The sequence below is a fragment of the Acipenser ruthenus genome, chromosome 39 (genome assembly GCF_902713425.1).
Source record: "Acipenser ruthenus chromosome 39, fAciRut3.2 maternal haplotype, whole genome shotgun sequence".
NCBI classification, from domain to species: Eukaryota; Metazoa; Chordata; class Actinopteri; order Acipenseriformes; family Acipenseridae; genus Acipenser; species Acipenser ruthenus.
This window is the reverse complement of record NC_081227.1, coordinates 3,211,331-3,235,266: the sequence shown is the minus strand read 5'-3', so window position 1 is coordinate 3,235,266 and position 23,936 is coordinate 3,211,331. Positions and strand designations below refer to the sequence as shown.

Here is a 23,936-nt window from a genome sequence, read left to right as displayed (position 1 = left end):
ACTCACATGCTTGTTCATATGTAATTACACTTGAATTACAGACACTTAAAGTGCTACCAAAATAAAACTAAAAAAGCTTGGCTGCTTACAGGTGTCGTTTGTTTTTTTCGTAGTCTTCAAAAGCGAGGCCTTACCCTAGTCATTTTTCAACGTGCTACTTTTAAAAGCTGTTATAAGGGTAGCCCCCATGGCCCTCCTCCCTGATACGAACACGCTTTAAATGAATGGACGTTTCAGGCTCAGAGCCCATTAACAGTTTTTAATTACATAAATAAATAAAGGAGCAAAACTTTAAACCCGACCCACTATGTGTGAGGGAGGAGAAACGGCAAAAATGAAAAGAGACGGGCCCTCTAAACTAGACAGAAGACTTAGTGACACACACACATCCAGTACACAAGTCCTGTGTGTGCACAGCCCTCTTGGCAGAGCAACTCCGAGCTGTGCAAAGGGACGTGCCCAGAGTGGACAAACCATGCTAATTGTCTGGGAGAGAGACCTAGTGCTAGAACCAAGATGAAGTCAGAAAGGGAAGCTTACTCAAGAGCTTTGGCGGTTCCTGCTCTTTTACGGATCCTGTGTCTCCTCTTGTTCGCCCAGACAGGTAGGGGAAAGAGTTTCAAAACTTTTAGCAAAAACTTTTGTCCAAGTTATTTGAGAGTTATTGTCATATACGGGATGCCTAAGCTGGTTCAGTATGTGTGAGTTAGGGTGGGAGAGAGAGAGAGAGAGAGAGAGAGTGTGTGTGTGTGTGTGTGTGTGTGTGTGTGTGTGCATTTCTTATTCACTTATTGGCTGGCAGAATTTAAAGCCAGAATATTCATTTTGTTTCTTTTGTTTTTTTTTGCATCTTCTAATTGGATTGTTGAGTTCTAATGTGACAATGGGATTACAATGGGTTTTCATTTCTCAAAGTGGAGCCACTATTCCAGGGTGTTGTGAACATAACAGTGATATCTGCTAAAGGGCGTTTAAATTAAAAATGATCGAATCCTCAAAACAGAACAGTGTTCGCTTTCGGTTGTCAGGTTTGTCACATTACGTCACAGCTAACACGGTCTGACTGCCTATTTCATATCTTAAACAGGAATTTTTAGAGGGAGGTGTACGCATTTAACAAAAGCTTAAGACATGTCGCATTCATTATTCAAGCAGCAGGGGTCAAAAATCTAAACAGAGGACAGGAATCTCTGAGCCAGCAAAAAGCAGTGCATTGAACTCAGGATGTGAATCCAACAGCCATGGCCAACAGTTTAGCATCACCTACAATTTTAGGACTGGGAATCTCTATGTACGTAATTTAGATCTTTCATTTAACATCATGGAATCAAAGAAGCTACAAAATAATATAGCAAAAGTCTACCGGAAGCCATAACAGCAGTACAGTATTTCATGTCACATTTTTCAATTGTCGTCAGTATATGGAAAACTAATTCAATATGTGAACGTAACATTATTCAGCAGGTTTACCATTCGACTTTATGAAGCTAAATTAGTTCATTCTATAGGGTGATGCAAAACCTTGAGCCACAGCCATGTGCACATGCAGTTTATTAGAGTATCACGCATTCAACACAGCAAGGATTGAAGATATATATATATATATATAAATATATATATATAAATGGTGTACATAGGCCATATATGTAAAATATATGGCTTAACAGTACTTATTCAATAAATGTACTTTTTATAGGAAACGTAAAATACAATATAGTAAACATTTCTGTTTATTAAGGTCATGGTTTATAATAATATTAGAAATAAAAAAAAAATCCTTCTTTTAATTAAACATGTGTAGAAATATTAAAAACATTTGCAATAAAATACATATTTCATATCATGTCTTTAAGATATATTTAAAACATAATGTAATGCACATATACATATAGGCGTCTGTACGGTAGGTCTTTTCAGATTAAGTCACCAATATTGGATATGATAATAATGAATAACGAATGCATGAGAATAAAATGATTTAATAAGAATGGGGTGTATAGGACTGTGTGTTGTTCCGGATGAGGGAACCTTTTGAAGAGGAAGGTGTATCAGTCTCTGCGTAGGTAGAAGCGAGGTGGTAAGCAGAGCCCTGCAGAATGCCTCAGCATGGTGAAATGCAGAGCTTCGTTGTGCTATTGTCCTCGCTGTTATTAGCAGAATCACTGGGCCCCTGTTTCTCTTGCCTTCCACATCACAAACACTGTCCTGCACAGAGCTCTCTTTTCATGCTCTGCCAGAGAGGAAATCGGTCCAACAAACAGGGCCTTTGTCTGCGCCTCCTGGCAACCCCATCAAACTCTGCAAACTGTTGCCACAGCACTATAGAGATGCCCGCTGCGAGGTGCCAGCTCCAATAAAACCCGGGCCTCGTGGGGTACACAAGGGTATCGGAGCAGGGAGACAGGAGGCAAGGCCCCATAACCAATCCTCCTCTTTGAGCCATCGTAACATTATAACAGCGTCTCCTGACCTCGTCGTGATGTTTACACTGAATACTTCACTGCTCAAATGTGTCCTTGTTTTCATTTTATTGCTGTCGCCTGTTTCAATATAGGCTTTGAGCTGAATTCAGCGTTGAATGTTCATAACTGCCTTTCTCTTTTGTGTCAAAGTCTCCATAGACACCTGATGAAGGTTATATCAACCAAAGGGTTTGTCTTTAGCCAGTATCGTCTAGTATGCACTGTCAGCATAGAAAGTATTGAAGAAAACTAAATGGAAAAGAAAAGAGAAATACAAAACCTCATTCCTTGTATCCTCCAGTAACTTCAATCTTACAAGGGTTCTGTGTGAGAATGTTTCCTTGTGAGTTGGTAACAGGGAAATACCTGAGCTTGTTACCTTTATTATGAGCAAATGAAGCTCACAGTAAAACCAAACACTGATCAAACTGTTATCCAAACGGACTAGTTATATTTCTGTCCATGTGGTGTCACGTGGTAGATTTTATAGGATTCACTTCAATATACAGGTGCATTTACTACACTGTGGCTACACTGTACTTTTGTTACATTAAATGATATGATCTGAAAGATAACTGTGTATCTGTCATTAATGAGTTAATAGAATTGTGTGCCAAGTACAGTCGCAGACAAAAGTGTTTGGGCAGTTTAAAAAAAAAAGGAGAAAAACCACAAAGAAAAAAATTATTCTATTGAAAGATACAAATTAAAGTAGAGATTCAACTTTATAATAAAGCGACAGATTATTACATAACATGCATACAATGAAAAATAACATGCAAAAAACCGAATTTCATTTAAAAACAATGCATAAAAGAAAGCGATTGGAGTTTTCCATTGAATACTTGAAGAAACCTGATGATTTCTTCAACCAAATTTTATGGTCAGATGAATCCAAAATATTATGTTTTTCACCAAGAAAGCAAAAATATATTTGAAAATGTAAAGAAAAGAAATGCCTGGTGTTAAACATGGTCAAGGCTGTGTGATGGGATGGGCTTGTTTTTCTTCCTCAGGCACTGGCGACCTTTGTATTGTAGAAGGATCAATGAATGCTGCAAAATATCAAGACATTTTGCACTCTCATTTGTTACCCAGTGCTAGAAGACTTATTGGACGGAAGTTTGGAATCCAGCAGGATAATGACCCTAAGCATTCTGCGAAGTATACAAAGGGATTTCTGAAAAAAATGAAGATTACAGTTATGGATTGGCCATCTCAGTCCCCAGACTTGAATCCCATCGAGATGTTGTGGATTGACTTGAAGGCTGCTGTTGCAAAAAGGAAACCAAAGTCGATTGCAGAACTCAAAGCTGTATGTGTTGAAGAATGGGCAAAAATATCCCCGGAAAGATGCCAGGAACTGGTTTCAAAATACAAAAAAAAGACTGCAAGCTGTAAAGGAAGCAAAGGGTGGGCACACAAAATACTAATGTAAGGATGCCCACATACTTTTGTCAAAGTATGAAATTCGTTTTTGCATGTTATTTTTCATTGTATGCATGTTATGTAATAATTTGTTTTATTATAAAGCTGAATCTCTACTTTAATTTATATCTTTCAATAGAACAATTCGAAATTACAGAAATCACTTCCTTTGTGGTTTTTCTCATTTGTTTTTGACTGCCTAAATACTTTTGCCTGCGACTCTACATAGAAATATGAATCAATGGTAACTAGATATTCTTACTGGGAAAATAAAAGTTTCAGGTGACACTAGATGCTTTCTATTTCCAATCTGTGCCCCTCGGGGGGTAAAATGCACCTATTACTTCTTGTTCCTGGCTGCTGCGTAGGTTTTGTTTGCAGTCCAATGACGTGCTCTCTTTCTATGTCTGACACAGACGTGGTGAAGGGGGTGAACATCACGAGTCCCACTCTCCTGATCCGGGGTACTCTAGGGGGGATCGCTCTGCTGTCAGTGCACTACACCAGCACTAGCAGTGACGAGCCCGTCATTAAGTGGCAGCTGACGAGGGACAAGCCCATCACTGTGGTCCAGTCCATCGGCACCAAGATCATCGGCAACCTGCGGCCCGAGTACAAGGACCGCATCCACATCTTTGAGAACGGCACTCTGCTGCTGCACAACCTGCAGCTGTCAGACGAGGGGAGCTACGAGGTGGAGATATCCATCACTGATGACATTTTCACCGGGGAGAGACACATCAACCTCACCGTCGACGGTAAGACCCCGGCACGGAAGAGAACACTAAAGAGCATTGATCGCCAGCGCTTCGGCAGTTAAACATGCATTGATTAATTAATGAATCGCCATGGTGCCCTAATTGGAGCCTCGTGTAGAATTATTACAGTATTTGTGCATGTTTTCAGTTGTACTTGAAGTCTTTCAGAATATGTCAATTCAGCTTGCTTTTTGTCTCTTGTTGTAACAGAAATCATTTTGCATAGCTTCTCTTTGCCATCCTTGCACCCAGACTGCACGAGATGACAACTCCTCTATAAATTAATATGAACAGTTGGCCCTGTCTCATGTTACAGAGCGTCTTCTTGTCTTTGGGTGGGCAAGCGTTCTGTCCCCCAAAACGAGATGACACTACGTAATATCTTATTATAAATCATGTTTTAGTAAACAGACAAAATGCATAGTTAAAGCTGTTCTCCTTGTCTTTAGAATTGTTGTCAGTTAGTTGGTGGTCTGACATGCAAGAGACAATCCTTTGGCAAAATAAGAAGTGGTGGAATGTTCTGAAATCTGGCGTTTTGATTGGATGAGATGATTTATAAAAACAATAAGAGACCCTACTCACAATGTATTAACTTACAGTGTCCTGGACAAAGAGACTTTTTTTTTATTATCATTACAGTGCCAGTTTCCAGGCCCTACGTGTCCATGGTTTCCTCAACCGTCCTAGAATTGAGTGAAAACTTCTTCCTCAACTGTACCCATGAGATCGGGACCAAGGCTCGCTACAGCTGGCTTAAGGGAGGGAAGCCACTGGCCAATGACTCGCGGCTCCTGCTGTCACATGACCAGAAGATCCTCACCATCACACGGGTGATGATGGCAGACGATGATATCTACAGCTGCACCGTGGAGAACCCCATCAGCAGCATGAAAAGCATCCCCATCAAACTCACGGTCTACAGTAAGTGTGTGCTGGTGGCTTCCTTCGTTGCCAGGCTCTGTCTGCAGACAGAGCATTCCTCTGTAGTGACAGGCTCCAATTCTTTAAGGGAAGCTGGGGATAGGAAATATGACCACTGTCAAAATCCTTTAGAAAAGTCTTCAGCCAAAACAGGCGTGCAACAGAGAGCTGCAGCTTTTTATATCACATAATAAGCTATTTATAATACTGTGAAGGGGCATAAACTTTGCAGGTCTCCAATTGTTCTGGATGCAGGCTACCTGAAACTGGATGTCCTAATGACTTTCAGACAAGCACCTTATATATATCAAGATTCTGATACCCTCAACACCTTGTGCTAAAGAATGTCCTTGTCCAGTCTGATCTCAATCCGTTGAGCAGTTATTTAAATGGCTGTATGATGTGCATCCCTGGCACAGGAAAATCAAGGATTATTATGTTAGAAATGCTCATGGCTGCCTATGGCAAGTATTTCTGCTGACAACCAGACTGTCAATTAGCCCTGAATCAGGAATCATGATCTGCACGATCGTGTGACTCACAATCGGATCAAGAGAGAGCACAACATCTGTCTTTGAGAAACTGAGTCATGCTGGTACAAGAGCTGATTATGGTGCATGGAGAAAAATAACAGTACAGTCGTGCCTTTCACAGACAAATGCTGCAGCCTGTTAACTGTCGGCCACATTAACAAAACGTTTATTGAATCCAGTATACTGTATAACTACATACAAGCCCTTAATATACATACATTTTCAGTGTATTGGTAGTGTCAGCATCCAGTCCTGGAAAGTTCTGTTGAAGCAGAGATTTACATACCTACTAAAGAAGGCTTCGAATTATGCAGCATTTTTTTTAATTTTATTTTAAAACACCAGGACAACAGAAACCTGCTTGATCTGGATTGGTTTCTGATTTCACAGGGTTATAAACTTGGCTGAATTCAGACTTCTTTGGATCCTAGACAACCTAGCCCTCTAAAGAGAGAAATCGCAAAACACAAAGCAGCTAGGCTGTAAAACACAGAACAGCGGGGTACTGTGGATTTAAACTTGATATATATGGGCTTCAAATGGAACACAAAGAAGAAAAAAAAAAAAAACAGGATGAAAAAACACTCTTTTGCGACATATGCTTAAGCCACGTCACTGAGCTACTATAAGGAAGAGTTAAGATTCTCCTGTCTTTAGAGGAGATACAGTCTTTCTCTCCTCTGCATAACACACTCCATTGCCTACACCATAGAGATCAAGCTTGCATTATACCCGAGCCAACAGGATATAATGGGCCGCGAAGGGAAAAACAGCAGCTCATGCTTCAAACTGTGACGCTTAAAAAGCTATCTATTCCAGGCTGAGGCTTCAGGTTTTTCACTGTGCTTCCGGGCCTCAATTGTGCAGGCAGAAAAAGAGCTTGCCTTCCAGAAAGTAAATGAAAGTCTCTTGTACTGCGATAGCATGGAAGCATATTAGACTAAAGGGATGCCTGTTTAATAGCCTACCGTGTGTTTCTCTGTCATTATATGCTGGTGTCTGCTTAGATCATTATGTACCTGGCTTACTAACTATTCCAGAAAATGTCCTTTTACAGCTGCCAGTTCTGAAGTATAGGTTAAACAGTCCTTAAAACAGTTCCCCAATTGTGGCAACCCTATTCCAGAGTTTTCAAAGATCGTAACAAGTAACACTGAGTTGTTTGTAGCTATTTTTTAAAAAAAAACATTTATAGCTAGTTTGATTTACCCAAATTAGCTCTAATCTTCGAATGCCTTCCCTAACACTGAGCAGTCCAAGAGCTAACGGGGATGTGAAATCGTATTTTTGTTCCTGTAATGTTAATCAGTTGTGTCTGCCTTCAGGACGCAGCTCTCTGTACATCATCATCTCCACTGGGTGCATATTCCTCCTTATTACACTGGTGACTGTGTGTGCCTGCTGGAAACCCAAAAAGTAAGCACTGCTTTCAACTTGCTTTGTTCTTATACAGCTGGCTAATGCTTTAAAACAGGGGTTAACGGTTATTTACTCTGCTTACATTATTACTGGTCTCACTTTTATTGTCCAAGCAAAGAATCCAAAATGTACAACTTACTTGTACAGTAAATGACGTTTTAAAAAAAAAAAAAAAAAAAAATGACTACCATTATTAACTGTAGTAAAATCATAGTAAAAGCATGTTTTTTTTTTTCTTCCAGAGATAAAAGTCAGCTAGAGAAACAAAGCTCTACAGAATACGTGGATCAAAACGACTTGAAACACGAAGGTAATCTCTCTTAATATATATTTTTAAAGGTTTATCCTTCTATGTAAGCCACTGTTGAAAACATCTGTTTTGGAGAGCTGTTTTATTAGAAGTCGCTTTAGAGGGCTGTGCACAGAGCTGCCTTGATCCTTATAACTTTGCTTAATGTTCTCCTGGTTCTTTCAGTTGAGGTTGTGCCCAAAACAGCAGAGCATGAGCGCAGAAACCCTGTGGCTCTGTACATACTGAAGGACAAGGTAAGGCGCGTGGATGATGGAATGCATGTTCTTTGTGTTGCCCTGTTTTTATTAGAGTTGCATCATGACACTTGTATTACCTTGAGTACCTTTTTCACAGCTCCCCGTGTCCCTGAGCAAGCTCACTTTGAAAAGTCCCTAAATGTCCAGCTGTGAAGTGCAGCCCTCTCCGCCACGTTTGTCCGCATTTATTTCAGCCCCTCCTGCTTTCTTTGTTGGGCAGACGGAATAACTTCAGCAAACACATGTTGCGCCTCCTGCTGCTTAACTGGTACTATAGGGGAATAACAGACTTACATAAGGGAACTGATACCTGCAGAGAGGGCTGCCATCAGAGAGGTAAGAGGGCTTATTAGAAAAGATGACACTAATCCAGGCAGTGAAGATGATCCTGAAGTTATATAAAGGTCAGGTTTTAAAAAAGTGACAGTAATGGGCTGATCCTGCCCTGGTGATAACAGAATAAACACAGTGGTGTCTTGGTGCTTACAGAAACCAGAGCCTCCTCGGAAATGCACGGAGAGGACAGCGGCTAAGGTAGGACACTTAGAGTAGTGTCTTGAAACGCCGTGCTAGATTAGTGTATTTTGCATTTTTGAAATTTGGAACCAATTCGGTTCACCCAAGTAAAACTCTGATGGCTGCTTGAGATTCTGGTTTTTAGTTTGGCTGCAGAAGATTTCTCAACTCGATGTCTTGTTTGGATCATCTGGAAGTTGGACTGAACAGACCCGTGAGTCGGATAACAGATGATAAAGTGGGGTGGCGTGACAGAGACTTCCATGCATGTTAGAGATGCTGTTTCCCTCAAAGTCCCTTTCTTCTAATGATTTAAGAGGGGATGTTAAGCTCAACTGAATAGACCCTGTTTTAAGAAGCACAGTCTGTCAGTTGTCTGAAGCTCCTTCCCTTTGTGTTTCAGGACTCCCCAGACACGGAGGAAGACTCCCCTACAGATTCCCGCAGCACGGTGGAGACGACTGGTCCGCCCAGCTACTCCAGCTCCCCCCCTACGCTGGCCCGCTCCCCTGGATCCCATCCCCATTCAGCCCGGCGCTACCACCGATCGCCTGTGCGCTCCCCCCCCTCCGGCCGTGCTCACAAGTCCCCCAGCCGCTCCCCTGGCTCCCCGGCCCGCGCACGCAGCGCCACGCGCATGGTCCGCTCCGGAGGGGGGGTCCACATGATCCGCGAGCAGGACGAGGCCAGCCCCCCCATGGAGATGAACCCCTAGACCCACCTTGCACCCCACTCCCCCGCAGTCTCTCTGAAGAGAGGTCAAAAGACATTTGTTTTTCACGGTGAACGGTGGAACATTCTGAGATTTGTTCTCTGTATAATATCTGTACCCCACACCACTGAATAGGATTTTAGAGTCTAGATTCTAAGTTCAAATATAGCGCAGTGTAAGCGCCTGGACCCCCTGTTTTAATTTTAGTTTTAAAAAAAATCCATCCCTGCAGGTAACTTTTAATTTCCTTGGACAGATTTAAATAGCATGTAAATTTGGCTGTGTATACCCTGCGTAATGCTGGTGTTACCACAGACCTTTAGTAAGATACACTAAACATTTAGTTGGCTAATTTCTAGTCATGTGACAAAAGCTTGACTGGACTTTTTTTTTAATTCATTTTATTTGTATTTTTTTTTTTATAAGGGTGGCCCTTGCATGTCAGCCTCAACAAGTGGTCAACACAATGTAGTTTGTTTAAAAAACAAATCTGCACTTTATACTACACAGTGCTATTGATGATGCCTAATATGTCATCCAGCACATTTTACACTGCGAGCCAGAGCCAGCTGTGACATAACCCTTTGGAGGACCTCCCTGCAGTTAGTACTGAGTAAGGATCCTTTGACTTATCAATGTGTATTGATCACTTAACAAGATGACACATAGTGAGGTTAGGGGCCAGGTTTTCAACGGAACGGTTTGGAAGTACTAAATTATGTGACTTTTTAATGCTGCTAGGGCATTTTTTAAATGAAATAAGCAGATCAATTCCCATCCCCCACAATTAGTTCAGTCAAGAAAGAGTTGTTTCAGTCGAAGCCAATCAGCATTTTGATCTGCAGCTGTGCTTGGAGCGCTCCCATTGGCTCAGTTGATTGTTGCTTAATGGACGTTCCCCATCTTTATTTGGATTCTGATTGGTTAATGAAAAAACTGCAACATTTAATAGAGAAGTTAAAAGATCTGCAACTAAATACCAAGACTGCACCAACAATGTAACTTGCTGTAGATAAATATTAATGTATGCGATGTAAACGAAGAAGTGGTGTACCATATCAAAGGCTGGTTTGTGATTAATGTGTCTTGCATTTCTAGTAGGAACTATAAATGGTACACCAGACTGTGAATAAAGAGTTTGACCACATTGAGGTAGGCTAATAAGAAATTACCGACCCCTGTGACACCCTACCGCTACGTGCAGTCTGGTATTTGCAAATTTTTAAACAGGGGTCTCCTATAAGTCAGGCATCAAAGGCAAGATCATACATTATGCCAATTAAATCAGTTCACCATCTGCTCCACACATCAAAATGATCTGAATTTGTTCCTCTTTGCTTAAAGACATTTCACACTTAAAAGAAAAAGAGCCAATTACTGCAGGTCTATTAATGCCTGACGTATGGGACATGCTGTAGAATAGCTGTACAAAACTGGCAGAGGGTGTATTTCATGTTGTGCATGTAGGGGGCGCCACCACATACCACTGCTGTCAATCAATAGTTAGTCATAGTTACTGGGAATTACGAGCCAGACTTGTGAATAGACTTTTTAATGGCTTGAGAGTGGGTTACAGAGGCTAACCATATTGTACAGTATATAGACATAACACATTGACTGTGATAATTAGTGGAAGTGCCTGTAGTATAATACTGTTCACAGATGCTCAAATGACGTGTTCTTGTCCATGTTGTTTGTTATTAAACCTGATGTTAACTAGATTTTCTGTACATGCTGCTCAAATCATTAAAGCAACATGATCTTTTAGGCAAAGTGTAGTCTCTATAAAATAAATATTAATCAGAAAATAGAAATAAAAAGTAATAAATCTACCCATAAAAGCTACTTCATTATTATTACTTTAAAAAGCACTTCTTAAGAATTGAAACTAGGCGAATCCCTTTGTCGTTGGTGGACACTGTACACAGAGACCCCAGAACAATCAAAATCCAGTTTTTTTTCTCATGAAGCTTAAATAAGAGGACGGAGCAATTTGAGAATATGACAGAGATCCAGTTAAAACATGACAACATTGAATTGCAAAAATGACAGATCTTTTATATATATCAATTTCTTTGGACGCCCTAATTCTGCAACAATAACCATTTCTAGTTTTGCATTTAAAAGCAAACACTTTGCTTAATGCAGAACCTGCTCAACCCTCCTGCCAGCTCAAGTGCTGCGTGGTTGAATCTGTTTCACTTGTTTTGATAGGGGCAGCAGAGACTCGGGAGATTGTCCTGAACCCAGTTATATTATATAAAGTCACTTGAACCTCTATGAACTACTGCTGTGGGAAAAAAAACAAAACAAAACAGTAACCAAATGAAAAGAACAACAGCCACCAGTAAGTGTTATGTGTCCTGTAACGTTATCTCAACGATGAACCCACTTCGCTGGAAATCTGGAAAATGACACAACATCACTGCTGCACTTTTTTTGTGTATTTTGTTAAAATGTGCCAGATAACCTGCAGTTGTACAACAGTGCCCTCTAGGGCCAATGGTGGCACAGTACAAGCTGTCCAACAATATTTGGTACCGGCCAAATTGCATTGCTCAACAGTGCTAGGTAATGGTTATTTTCACTTCACAGTCAAATGATCCTTTAACTACTACAAAGGGCACCACTTTATAATACCCCACCTGACTGTCTACTGAATTTGTGTAATGCATTCTGTATTCAATCCATATGTACTAAGCAACTATGAATGGTGCATTCAACACTTACTCAAGTAAGCAACGCTGCCACTTTTAGGTCAGCTGTAAGATAAGCATAAAACTATGTTTTGGTAACATGACTAACCTCTTCCTCTGTAGCCAAAATGTGATTTTTGAATGTAAGTAATGATCTAATGTCTGTGTTATTATTTTTACTCCCAGACGTTGTGTAGATGAATAAATTCTGTAATTGTGCAAAGAAAATATTCAATAAAAAAGGACATGAAGATCAGAAGGAGGGTTGATTGTGGTTTCTTTTTGTTGGGAGATGTTTTCAGCTGCGTGGCACAGATTTATACTGCGAGTATACTGTGAGTGTTCCCTCTTTATTTCTATCTGAAATGGTGATGTACCCTTATACTGTAAAGTACAGTACACACAAAATGCACTGTCAACATGAATGAACTGAGTTTGAATTTATAAAGCTACTATTTTAAAACAGCAATGTCAGCCTAAATCAATTGGGTGGTGCTCGTAAAAATCAGCATATCACAAATAATATATGCACAAATAAACAAAGAAGAAGAAGTCCCTATAATAGCTTTATACATATTTCATGTCTGCTGTTAATACCCTCATACTTTCAGGCACAAGATAAATAATGCTGCAATTAGCTATTTTAACCACCGGGTGGCGCTGTTTCACCTACCCCACCCACACACCTTTTCCAGGGAACAGAAGCCCAGTCACTCCCCTAATTTCCATACTGTAAGAATGCAAAAGTGCCGAGATGAAGTCACCATTCTAAAATACACTCAGACTGAAAACTGCTAACCCAGATCAAGACCAGCACCAAAGGTAATGCTGTTTTATTAAACAAAATGTTTCTGAAATATAAAAATGTGCATACGGAAAGCAATTACGCACAAGACAAGACAAATGAATGTAAAAACTATTGTGAATAAAGAAATGCAAATATTATTTGTTTATTTAGCAGACGTCTTTACCCAAGGCGACTTACAGAGACTTGGGTGTGTGAACTATGCATCAGCTGCAGAGTCACTTACAATTAAGTCTCGAAAAGACGGAGCACAAGGAGGTTAAGTGACTTGCTCAGGGTCACACAATGAGTCAGTGGCTGAGGTGGAATTTGAACCGGGGACCTTGTGGTTACAAGCCCATTTCTTTAACCACTGGAACACACAGCCTAAATAGTTATGTGCAATCAATATCTCATCTTTTTTTTCAGGACACACACACATAAAACTATATTTCTTAAATCAAATGATTGCATTAATATTATTTTTTTTAACGTATTTTATTGCTATTGGGATATTTGTAAACTTATTTTGAAATGTAATTATTTATCTGGTTACTGTTTTAGATCCTTTCAAGAATGATGAAAACTTTAATGATTGCTTTATTTGGTAAGTGGGTATCTTGTATGGGTTTCTTTTTACAGTACATATGTTCCACAAAAGAGTCACAAACATTTCAAAAGATATACTGTATTCAAAGTTACAATCCCAAGAAGGCTGTGAGTGAATGCCTGCAATGGGAACTGTCCAGCCTGAATGCTGTACCAATCCTGCCAGTCACCTCTACAGAAACCCATCTTCTGACAAGTTCTGCTTTGAAAGTAAATGGCAAACACGCTGCTTGTGAAACGCATCTGCATGTAATCAGGAGCCAGCGTTAACTTATTAAGGCAGATATTTACCAAGGTGCCCTGTACCGCAAATATTTTTGGCATACCAGCATACACAGTACGTGTTACGTGCAATAATGGAAGATGTGCAAATTATTGCAGCTTTCCTTTTCACTCATTATCTTCTCGTCACCAGTGTTGCTGCTTGTTTGTCATCCCAGTAACAGGTCATGTGGCTTGTGATTTGTTTATTCTCTCTTTGTATCTGTATCGGCTTTCAGAGAGGATTTCCATAAAGAAATTCATAGTGCTGACAGGTGTTTCAACAGTGCCAAATGCATAGGCAGCTGTCAATGAAACAGCGCAAAGCCATGCTAAAGTTTAGGAGTGTGCAGAATCCTTGTTACTTTGATTTGTCTTTAAGAAGTATTTAAATCGGCAGGCATCCATTCATAACATATTGGTTTCAAAATAAAAAAAAGCTGTCTCCCTCACATTTCAAATTGAGTACCCATCACTGGCAATTCACTTCCGCACTGGGTGTTTTAAAAGCCAATTTCAAAGATTATTTACTGGTGCTGAATTTTTTAATGTCATACTGGTGTGCCGAGGCCGTAAACAGACGATGAAAACGTAAGGGAGACAGCTTTTCTTGTTTTGAAACCAACACGTTGTATATTACTTTTATTCTCTCGTCATAAGGACTGTGACTCATGCTTGTTTGCTTCATGCTGTTTGGCACCCATGCCAACTTTCCTGTGTTTCATTGCTCTTTTACAAGCTTCACTATGCCTTATTATTCCTCCCTCATCGCTGATTTAACAGGGATTATTAAAGTGTTGCAAAGGTTAAATACTGTAGGGTTAGGATTTTATACAGGGGTGAAATGCAGCATGCATAGGCTTGTGCTGAAAAAGAAATAAAGTTATAAACACATGCTACTGTCTGTGATTGACTTGGGGAGTTTCTCAGTGTACTGACCTCATCCCTTTTCACTCTTCCCAACAGCGTTACTTTCCTTCCATACCTTGGCATCCTGTTTCCTTTCTAACAAAGCAGATGCACAGAGTAAGTAGCACATCCACAGGTGCAACACGATGGTTCAGTCCGTGTATAAAGTTAATGATACAGACACTGGGGAGGCAACTGACCTCAGGATGCACAAGAAGAGCCAGGCTCGTTTACGTCTGAGCTTTTAACCTCACCTCATCTCACCAACAGGGAACAGGGACACAATCTGTAATGACAGGGTATCACACAGCACTGCCCATTACACAAACAAAGAGCACAAGACCACAAGACTAAGAGATCAACCGCTCTAACCTGGCTTCTCTTTACAGACTTTTCTACGACCCTGGTCATAATCTCGCCAGTGCTGGCAAGTCTTTCCAACAACACCAATCTGGCAAAAGCATCTAACCAGACACAGGGTGAGTATTGTGGTGCTCTCTTGTGGTGGAGATAAAGAGATATCTGACTCCTTCTGGTTTCTATGTATGCTGAGTTGAGGCGGAACAAGACTTTCCTTTAGCAGAACATTCTCACATGCCGATTTCAGTTTCATCCATTCCTGGTTTTACTAAGTGCTTAACAAGACACACCTGAGCTTGTTACCTATACACAGTGGCTCATCAAGCTCGTATTAAAATCTGGAATGGGTGAAACTGATATGCAATAGGATTTCTATCCCTGCAGATGTACCAGATGGAAATAGTTCAATTTTCTGTGTTACTGTTAATTGCACCTGAACTTCACGCCTTATGTGTCATTATGTAAATACAGCACGTACTGCAATATTCATAAAGAATTTCAGTAATAAGTACATTGCAGTTTATGCACTTACTGGCAATAAGAGACTTGAACAGGATTTTGTAAATTTGCTCTGAAAGTGATATTTCCCAGTGGCTTATCTAGTCAAAACAGTGCCGGCTGAAGTGTGGTTATCTGCTTGAGCTAAGCTGCCAATCAACTGCATTGGAGTTTACACTCATGCAGGGTTAGGGAGATCAAATCAGCTGGGGATAGTTCACCTAATTGATCAGACAGCAAGGCAGAGATTACCCAGGCTGGTTCCTCCTTGCCTTGGCATTTTCAAACTGGGCTGAAAAACAAGAAAAAGAAGAAAAAAGGGGCAAAAAATAAAGCACTCAATCATTCTCTTTAGAGGTTGTCTCGGATAGTTATATAGGGGAGAATAGTTTTTATTGACTTTACTAATCCTGTCTCGTTTCGCGGTGGTTTTCTCTTAGATACGCTGCAAATAGAAATCACTATGTACGTGGTAGTAACGGGACAGTCACACGAGGATGTCCTAGAGGTGATTCTGCAGTGGGTAGGTGGTGGCTTGTGTTTTACCTTACCTTTATTGGATTTTAAACAATTGCTCTTCATGATAAAACTCAAGGCACCCTAAGGGATGGCAGCAGTCACACGTGATTAACGTACTCCTGCTTTCTGATAAGAGATTCCAGTTACCGGTGGCTCCATATGAAGATGCCTGTTGCATATATTTCATTTTTATTTTAATAACTTGATACACTCGAGACAGTTAGATCTCTGGGCACTGCACTGAACAGCTTATTTAATTTTAGAGGAAACCCCAATCAAACAACTCTGTTGTAAAGATGTGAATCGTATGTCCGGTGTGTTTTCAGTGACCTTTTTCCTATTTGTTTTACTGCAGGTAAGGGAGGCTTTCAAAGTCAGACCAGAAGATGAAATCGATGTGGTTCATTATGTTTCTGTGACGTATTCTCCGATGGAAGACATACCGGTACTTTAACGGAATGGTTCAAGTAAATATTCATGTGGATTTTAACGTGCTGTCTTATGCTGCCATTGTACACGTGTGCTCCAATGCAAGTGATGGTCTCATTCATAAAGACTACACTGACCTCTAGAGGGGGAAAAAAGTGCAAACAGAAAAGGCAAGACTACTCCTTTGAACCCTGCAGGAAAGGAGAGATAACTACTTTCTTAAACATTACTAATGAGTTACTTTAGATAGACGGGGACAGAGGTTTCATTTTCACATACCCATTTTACGTGCTGTCTACATTATTCTAACACAAATGCCATTTCCTAACATTATTCTCACGGGAATTTTCTTTTTAGAAAGGGACGAGGTGACCTGTGTCCTTACCTTTGTGGGACAGAAACAGCCGTGCATCTAAACTGCCGTCGACAAGTAACTACAGTGTGCTGTTTTCAACCGGGGTGATTTTATTAAAAAAAACAAAACAAAAAACAAACACGTTGCTTCATTTCAAGTTGCCTTTTGTTACTCAGCTGAAATTTATATCCATTAAATACTTCTAATTACAAATTGTGTCATGTCTTTTATTATTATTAATATTTTCTTGCAGGTATTTTTGGTCACATCATCCAAAATATTTAGGTTTTTCCCGAATTCTCATTTTCCGTTAAAACTGGAACTAAACACATATATCTATGATGTTTCCCTTCGGTGCAGTTTAGATCATACACTAAGGGGCGTGGTCAGGAGAAGTTTCGATTCTAATGAAAATAATATTAACAAATCGGCGTACTGCTGGGATGCGATATAACCAATCACAGGCTTGGGGGTGTGGCGTAGCTGGTTGCGAAGGCGAGGCGTCCTTGCCAGCATAAATTTAAACTGCCAGTTAGGAGATTGTAGTGTTGTTTGGGTTATCGTTAGTCTTTAGTTTTCAAGATCCAAACACTAACCGAATAGTCGAAAAGAGGGTATTATAGTGTCTGTAAACTGTAAATGTGTTCCGATAACTGTATTTCTAGTTGTATTACAAATTCGAGTAGTCGTTCACACTGTACGTCTGTCATACAGATATAGTGATCATGTAAGATCTCGTAATGAGTGGCCAAGCTGTTATAACGTCGTGTTTTATTATATATTTATGTTAGCATTTTTTTAAATATAGATTTTAAGTATTAAGTAATGGCCCCCTGCATTTTATTGATTGAAAAATATGTCTGAATTCGATTAGCTTCTATCAAATCTGCGAGTGCAATTATATAAAGGTAAGGCGCTTAAACTAGTCAGAACACGATGATGAAGTCGATGCGGCTGCCAGCTGGTCCCGGTGCACGGGTCATTGTGTCCGAGCAGAAGAGAGGCGAGGCTCAATCTCCCATCAAGATTAATAAACACAAAGATCTGTGTCTGGTCGTGAATAAGAAGGTTCTCGCAGAGAGGAACCAGGCGGTGGCGCCGGTAGGAGCTTGGGTGGAGAGCGGTTTGGACTGCCAGCAGCACGCAGGCGTGAGTATATTTCTATACCTGTGTGATTGCTAACTTACTGTATATTACATGGATAGTACCTGTAATTGACCTAGGAAAAAAAAAAAATATTGCACGGTTTTGAAGTCAAAAGAAGTATTGCGTTTAGATGAATGAAATGGGTCCGGCGTGTTGATGGTGTGCTGGTGCTTGTGTTTCAGATCACAGCTCTGGTTTGGATGAATGAAATGGGTCCAGTGTGTTGACTGTGTGCTAGTGCTTGTGTTTCAGATCACAGCTCTGGTTTAGATGAATGAAATGGGTCCAGCGTGTTGATGGTGTGCTGGTGCTTGTGTTTCAGATCACAGCTCTGGTTCTGATGAATGAAATGGGTGCGGCGTTTTGATTGTGTGCTGGTGCTTGTGTTTCAGATCACAGCTCTGGTTTAGATGAATGAAATGGGTCCAGCGTGTTGATGGTGTGCTGGTGCTTGTGTTTCAGATCACAGCTGTAGTTCTGATGAATGAAATGGGTCCAGCGTGTTGATGGTGTGCTGGTGCTTGTGTTTCAGATCACAGCTCTGGTTTAGATGAATGAAATGGGTCCGGCGTGTTGATGGTGTGCTGGTGCTTGTGTTTCAGATCACAGCTCTGGTTCTGATGAATGAAATGGGTCCGGCGTGTTGATGGTGTGCTGGTGCTTGTGTTTCAGATCACAGCTCTGGTTCTGATGAATGAAATGGGTCCGGCGTGTTGATGGTGTGCTGGTGCTTGTGTTTCAGATCACAGCTCTGGTTCTGATGAATGAAATGGGTCCGGCGTGTTGATGGTGTGCTGGTGCTTGTGTTTCAGATCACAGCTCTGGTTCTGATGAATGAAATGGGTCCAGCGTGTTGATGGTGTGCTGGTGCTTGTGTTTCAGATCACAGCTCTGGTTCGGATGAATGAAATGGGTCCAGCGTGTTGATGGTGTGCTGGTGCTTGTGTTTCAGATCACAGCTCTGGTTCTGATGAATGAAATGGGTCCGGCGTGTTGATGGTGTGCTGGTGCTTGTGTTTCAGATCACAGCTCTGGTTCTGATGAATGAAATGGGTCCGGGGTGTTGATGGTGTGCTGGTGCTTGTGTTTCAGATCACAGCTCTGGTTCTGATGAATGAAATGGGTCCGGCGTGTTGATGGTGTGCTGGTGCTTGTGTTTCAGATCACAGCTCTGGTTCTGATGAATGAAATGGGTCCGGCGTGTTGATGGTGTGCTGGTGCTTGTGTTTCAGATCACAGCTCTGCAGACGGAGGAGCTGTTCAATGAGGTGCACCGGGACAAGGCAGAGAGCCTGAGGAGATTCCAGCGGGAGGTCAGGCGCAGGGTGGCACAGCGAGCCCGGTTCAGGAAGAAGCAGCAGCTGCAGAAGTCATACGAAGCTGTAAGATCACAGCTACTCTGATGAAAATAAGACTCCTATTGTGTAGCAGTTTCACCTATTCCAGGTTTTACTATGAGCTTGATTATCCACAGTGTGTATGCAACAAGCTCAGGTGTGTCTTATAAAACCATGAATGGATAAACCATGAATAAACATTTGTAGACGTCATGTACAAAGATCTAGCAGCTCATCATGCGCATGTATGCTCTGAAGCAGAAATACCAATCTTGTAACAATCTAATCGTAGCATTAAGTCTATGTTCCCACTGTACAGAAATATTTTTATATTGGGGAAATTAATTTTCTTAATCTAAGTAGAGTTTTAACATAGTAACTGTGGGGTTTTGATCTGTCTGCATGTAGTGTTACAGTATTTCTGTACATAGCAACTTGCAATGTTGTGCACTAATGTTGTAGATGTGTACTCATATTCCCTTGTCCCCAGGCTGAGCATGAAGGGTGTGTGGTGCAGCAGTCCTGCGATGCTGCCCGGCACCTGACCCCAAAGAAGAACACATGCAAGTACCACCACCAAAGGGAGCTGGCGATCTGCAGCCCCGGGTCTCGCTGGGTCATTGCCCAGGGGCTGGGCGTCCAGGAGGAGGAGGCAGGGCCATCATCTGGAGCCTTCCATCAGCAGGCCAACAGGGTGAGAGCACAATAGAAGCACTGAGCCGAGGTATCCTTCCTCTTACTTTACATAGAAGAGTATCGCAGGTGCCACGCGTCTTTTTTTCCATGAATGAATAATTGATCTTGCGCTGTTCCTCCAGCTCAGTAAAGTGATGAAGCAGGCCAGACGCAGGCTGGCTGCCTGCCAGATTGTCCCCACAGGCGAAGTGACCTCAGAGCTTCCAGGAGGCATTTGGAGGGTGTCGCCAACCCGAGATGTGAGTCCTCTATTAAAGATGTTTTTAACTTTTAAGGATACATTGCGCTAATTAGCCAGTAGTTCTTCTGATGCCAAATGGGAGAGAATTATTATAAAGATGGCAATGATGTTTTTTTTTATGGTCTTTTGCTAGAAATGTAATGAATTTATGATAATCGCCACGTGAATATCCTCATATCGCAGCGACATGTGTTCATGGCTCTGCCTCGCCTTCTCTCCTGGTGCAGAAGCCTGTGTCTCGCCTGCTGCCCCCTGCTGGTGAGGAAGATGAAGATTCGGAGGAGGTCCCTCTGGTTGGGCAGCATGACCCTCCCCTGGGGCTGCAGGAGGATCCAACAGGCAGCCAAGCTGGGAAGACAGTCTCATTTCAAAGCCAACAGGTCACTTACACTTCATTCCCTCTGCCTTAGTGTTAGCCAACCATAGGGCTTCTGATTATCTGTTCCTTCAAAGAAAAAATCTGGGATTTATTTCTGCATATACACAAAGATTAAGGGGGGAAAAAGAAATATCTAAACCATGCTGTCCAGAAATATTATAGGAAAGTTAATTGGAGTGTGTCGATGTGAAAGTATAATCGTACAGCCTCACTGTCAAGGCATTGCCATTGATTTCAGGTTTGTGGTCGGTTACTGAGAGAGCCCTACCCGACAGGCCCCTGCCCTGGGTTCAGCACAGATTACAGGGCTGCCATGGTGCTCTGTCCTGGCGTGGATGAAGAGGAAATCAGGAAACAGGTAGAGAAAGAAAACCATCTAGATGGTAACCTGACCAGTGACTTTCTTTATTTAAATACCTCCATTACTTAAAAAACACTTAATGGCTACTTTAGTCAAAGTTTTGTATTTTGCCTATTGTTTTGTGAAACAGCTAAGTTGGTTCAGTGCAGGCATATAAGCTAATAACAGATACAAATGGGTGACTATATAATCTTCAGCATTGAATTACAATGATCTTCCGTCATTAAACCTGAGAATCAGTATGGAACCTGTACAGTTTTCTATGATATCCCTGTTTCCTTCAGCGTCAAACCCAGTACCTCATGTACCGGCGCCTCTTCATGGACATCGAGCGAGAGCAGGTGAAGGAGCAGCGCAGGCAGAGGGAGCATCACAAGAGAATAGCCTGGTAAGGAGAGGGCTGATCTCTAATGTATGTTCAACTCCACAATGATCGGGGGGGTTGGGGAAAATGTCTAAAGCCACTTGTGCATTTTAATAACAGAAAATATCCACACCACTTCAGGTTCTTTGTTTTTCTTATTTCAGTTTCAGTTCCTTACACTGCTTGCAATAAATGTTTAGTTGACATTTTAGTGGAAGCTCCTTTTCTTTACAATTCACTCCCTGTATCAACTAGAGAATCTACGTGCAAGAGCTAGTTAAAATATACAGTATATGTGACGTTTCAGCCAGAATGTATTCCCTTTTCTAGAAAATCTCATAATTCAGAATTAGTTTTTGTATTTTTTTTTTTTAAATGAATGACTATTGATAGCCCAAGTAAAAACATTAATTCTGTCAAGTGCACATGGAAAGGAGAATACATAGGAAATGACCCAGCTTTTATAGAGCTGGAGATTTAGTTCATGGGTTGCCTTAATGAGTGGAAGATAATCTGTGTGTGTTTGATTCCTGCAGCATCAAGGCAGATAAGGAGCGTCAGCGACGGGAGGTGGAGAAGAGGATTCTGGGATTGTCTCTTACTGATGAGGATAGAGAGGATCCGGGAGAGAGGGAACGAGAGCTCTTGGAGCGGATGAGACTGGAAGAGCATGGGGGGGCCCAGGAGGCGAAGGAGAGGACAGAAAAGATGCAGAAACTCAAGGAGACCACCAGGTAACACGCAGGCAAGCAACAAAAAAAAAGAATGTGAGCGTTTAATCTGGAGCAAGGCACAAGATCCAAAGAGCTAGGCATCTGCACTGCAGCAGCATCGCTGTGGGCGTGCCAGTTTGTTTCATCTGTACAAGACAGAAAGGATGACTGCTTGAGCTGCAATGTGTTTATTGCCTATCTCCTGTTCTGCAGGTATATAGAAGCTCTCCGAGCCCAGATGAGAGAGAAGATGAAGCTGCAGAGCGTTGACCTGCCCCCTCTCTGCTGCTGTGGGGAAGAGTTCTGGGACTCCCACCCGGACACCTGTGCCAACAACTGTGTGTTCTACAAGAACCCCAGAGGTAGGTGAGGGATAACGCCAAGTCCCTGCTAACCATTCATTCATCCCTTTGATACACTTATAACAGGTTACATCAATCATTTCTCTTGAGGATAAGACCTGCTTTTGTATCCTAATAACCTGAACTGTACGTGCGTTATTAAAAACCTGTACTGTAATGTGTTTTTTTTATTTTTTTATTCTTCTTCTTGTTGCAGCCTATGCTAAAGCTTTGCAGTCAGTGATCTCCTCCTGTGACATGTGGGAGGGGAACCGAAGCAATCAAGTCTCGATGAGGAGGATCGCTAATGCACACGCGCGCTCCCCCAGGAAGTAGATCCCCGGCACAGGAAATAGCAGGCGATCATTCAACCAAAGTGATCCAGTAAAAAGATTGTAGTGAACTCGGGGATTGTTAGAGCTTGACAGAATTAGACTCGAGAATTAATGGAGATACTTCTGCGCAATGATCAGAATCCCAGACATGTATAGCACCACAATAGCCATGTTGTTGTGTGTAGTGTTGTCTTGATTTTAAGTATTGCTGTGCTGTAGCTTTAGAGGTGCTAGGATTACTACAAGGAATTTGTCCGTGAGTATGTTGGGGAGGTGGGGTAGTTCTGGACCAGGCAAACAGACCATGTCCCTTACACAGATTTCACATTTATTGTTCGTGTGTCCAAATGCATAGAAAGACATTTCATATCAATACTGCACTGGTTGTGAAAAAAGTCATTTTGGAGACGGCTAGCTTCAAACCAGCTCTACCTCTTCTTCCCACCAAAGGCAATGCGTGCAGTTCTCAATAATTAATACTATTTAATTATGAAATATTTCAATTGATTGTTGTGTTTCCATTTTGCAGTTTATGGAAATCCTGAAAATGTTTGTGGTGGTGTTTTTTGTGAATATAAATTAAACATTTTAATTTTATTTTTTTCATTATTGTCTTTAATAAGAGCACCCACAGAACAGGTGTACCTTTCACCTTGAGGTAGCTCTCCCCCTGAAATTGTTATTCAGTTCAGACCCAGCACACCTAAACCCTGATCAAGCTCTGGAGAACCTTCACTGCAATGACCTTTTATCTGGCTCTGCAGTGTCTCGATTGTTCATTGTTTTTCATATCAACTTCATTAAAATACCCTATTAAACATATATAGAAACAGATCATCATCTGTGACTTTTCAAAAGACTGGGCTATGGAAAAACACTTGAATGATCTAACAGCTTGTGACTGTTATAGGGAACAGATACCTTCTCTAGTTACCATGACGACACAGAGCAGTTTGATACTGTAACACTGCCTGCCTTCATGCCCACCATCAAGTACTGTGCTGTATTCACAGAATGTCTTCTGTTGAAAGGAGGTTTAATCTTAAGATAATGATGGTCAGTGGTATATTGTTTATATATTTTATTTAACCTTTCATAAAAGAATGGTATGGCTTGCCCTGTGGACCCATCATGCTGTAGTTTATTTTGCTAATCACTACAGCCTTATTGCATTAGCTCCTTAAGCCCCTTTGCATCAGCTCATGAACAGCTGTCCTACCCGGGTACGTGGTTTCACACTACGCGGGATTGTGACCCGGGTCCGTACTCGCGTAGGAGTGCCAGTGAGAAAGGGGCTTTAGA

At 41.4% G+C, this 23,936-nt stretch overlaps 2 protein-coding genes and 2 long non-coding RNA genes across 5 annotated transcripts; all 4 read left to right on the top strand.

Moving 5' to 3' along the window:
* Positions 1–360: 360 nt before the first annotated feature.
* Positions 361–11,658, top strand: LOC117397234 (hepatic and glial cell adhesion molecule-like). Of its 2 annotated transcripts, XM_034913242.2 has the most exons (8): positions 361–604; positions 4,307–4,648; positions 5,291–5,572; positions 7,431–7,521; positions 7,767–7,834; positions 8,000–8,070; positions 8,563–8,607; positions 8,993–11,658. In XM_034913242.2, exons 1-8 carry the CDS (start codon positions 517–519, stop codon positions 9,302–9,304), a joined length of 1,299 nt encoding a protein of 432 aa, XP_034769133.2. In that variant the 5' UTR covers positions 361–516; the 3' UTR covers positions 9,305–11,658. The 2 variants fall into 2 exon arrangements, with proteins under 2 accessions (XP_034769133.2, XP_033851832.3); XM_033995941.3 differs by lacking the exon at positions 8,563–8,607.
* A 1,117-nt stretch (positions 11,659–12,775) lies between these two features.
* On the top strand, positions 12,776–15,039 carry LOC131707254 (uncharacterized). The gene is made up of 4 exons (XR_009311056.1): positions 12,776–12,819; positions 13,346–13,388; positions 14,618–14,677; positions 14,950–15,039. It is a non-coding gene; the product is annotated as an uncharacterized LOC131707254 (long non-coding RNA).
* A 531-nt stretch (positions 15,040–15,570) lies between these two features.
* On the top strand, positions 15,571–16,929 carry LOC131707292 (uncharacterized). Its single transcript, XR_009311085.1, has 3 exons — positions 15,571–15,941; positions 16,293–16,404; positions 16,724–16,929. It is a non-coding gene; the product is annotated as an uncharacterized LOC131707292 (long non-coding RNA).
* Positions 16,930–17,188: 259 nt separating this feature from the next.
* On the top strand, positions 17,189–23,231 carry LOC117966661 (coiled-coil domain-containing protein 15-like). Its single transcript, XM_059009741.1, has 10 exons — positions 17,189–17,870; positions 19,100–19,249; positions 19,695–19,898; positions 20,023–20,139; positions 20,369–20,521; positions 20,759–20,878; positions 21,166–21,269; positions 21,782–21,979; positions 22,172–22,320; positions 22,517–23,231. Exons 1-10 carry the CDS (start codon positions 17,658–17,660, stop codon positions 22,633–22,635), a joined length of 1,527 nt encoding a protein of 508 aa, XP_058865724.1. The 5' UTR covers positions 17,189–17,657; the 3' UTR covers positions 22,636–23,231.
* Positions 23,232–23,936: the final 705 nt, after the last annotated feature.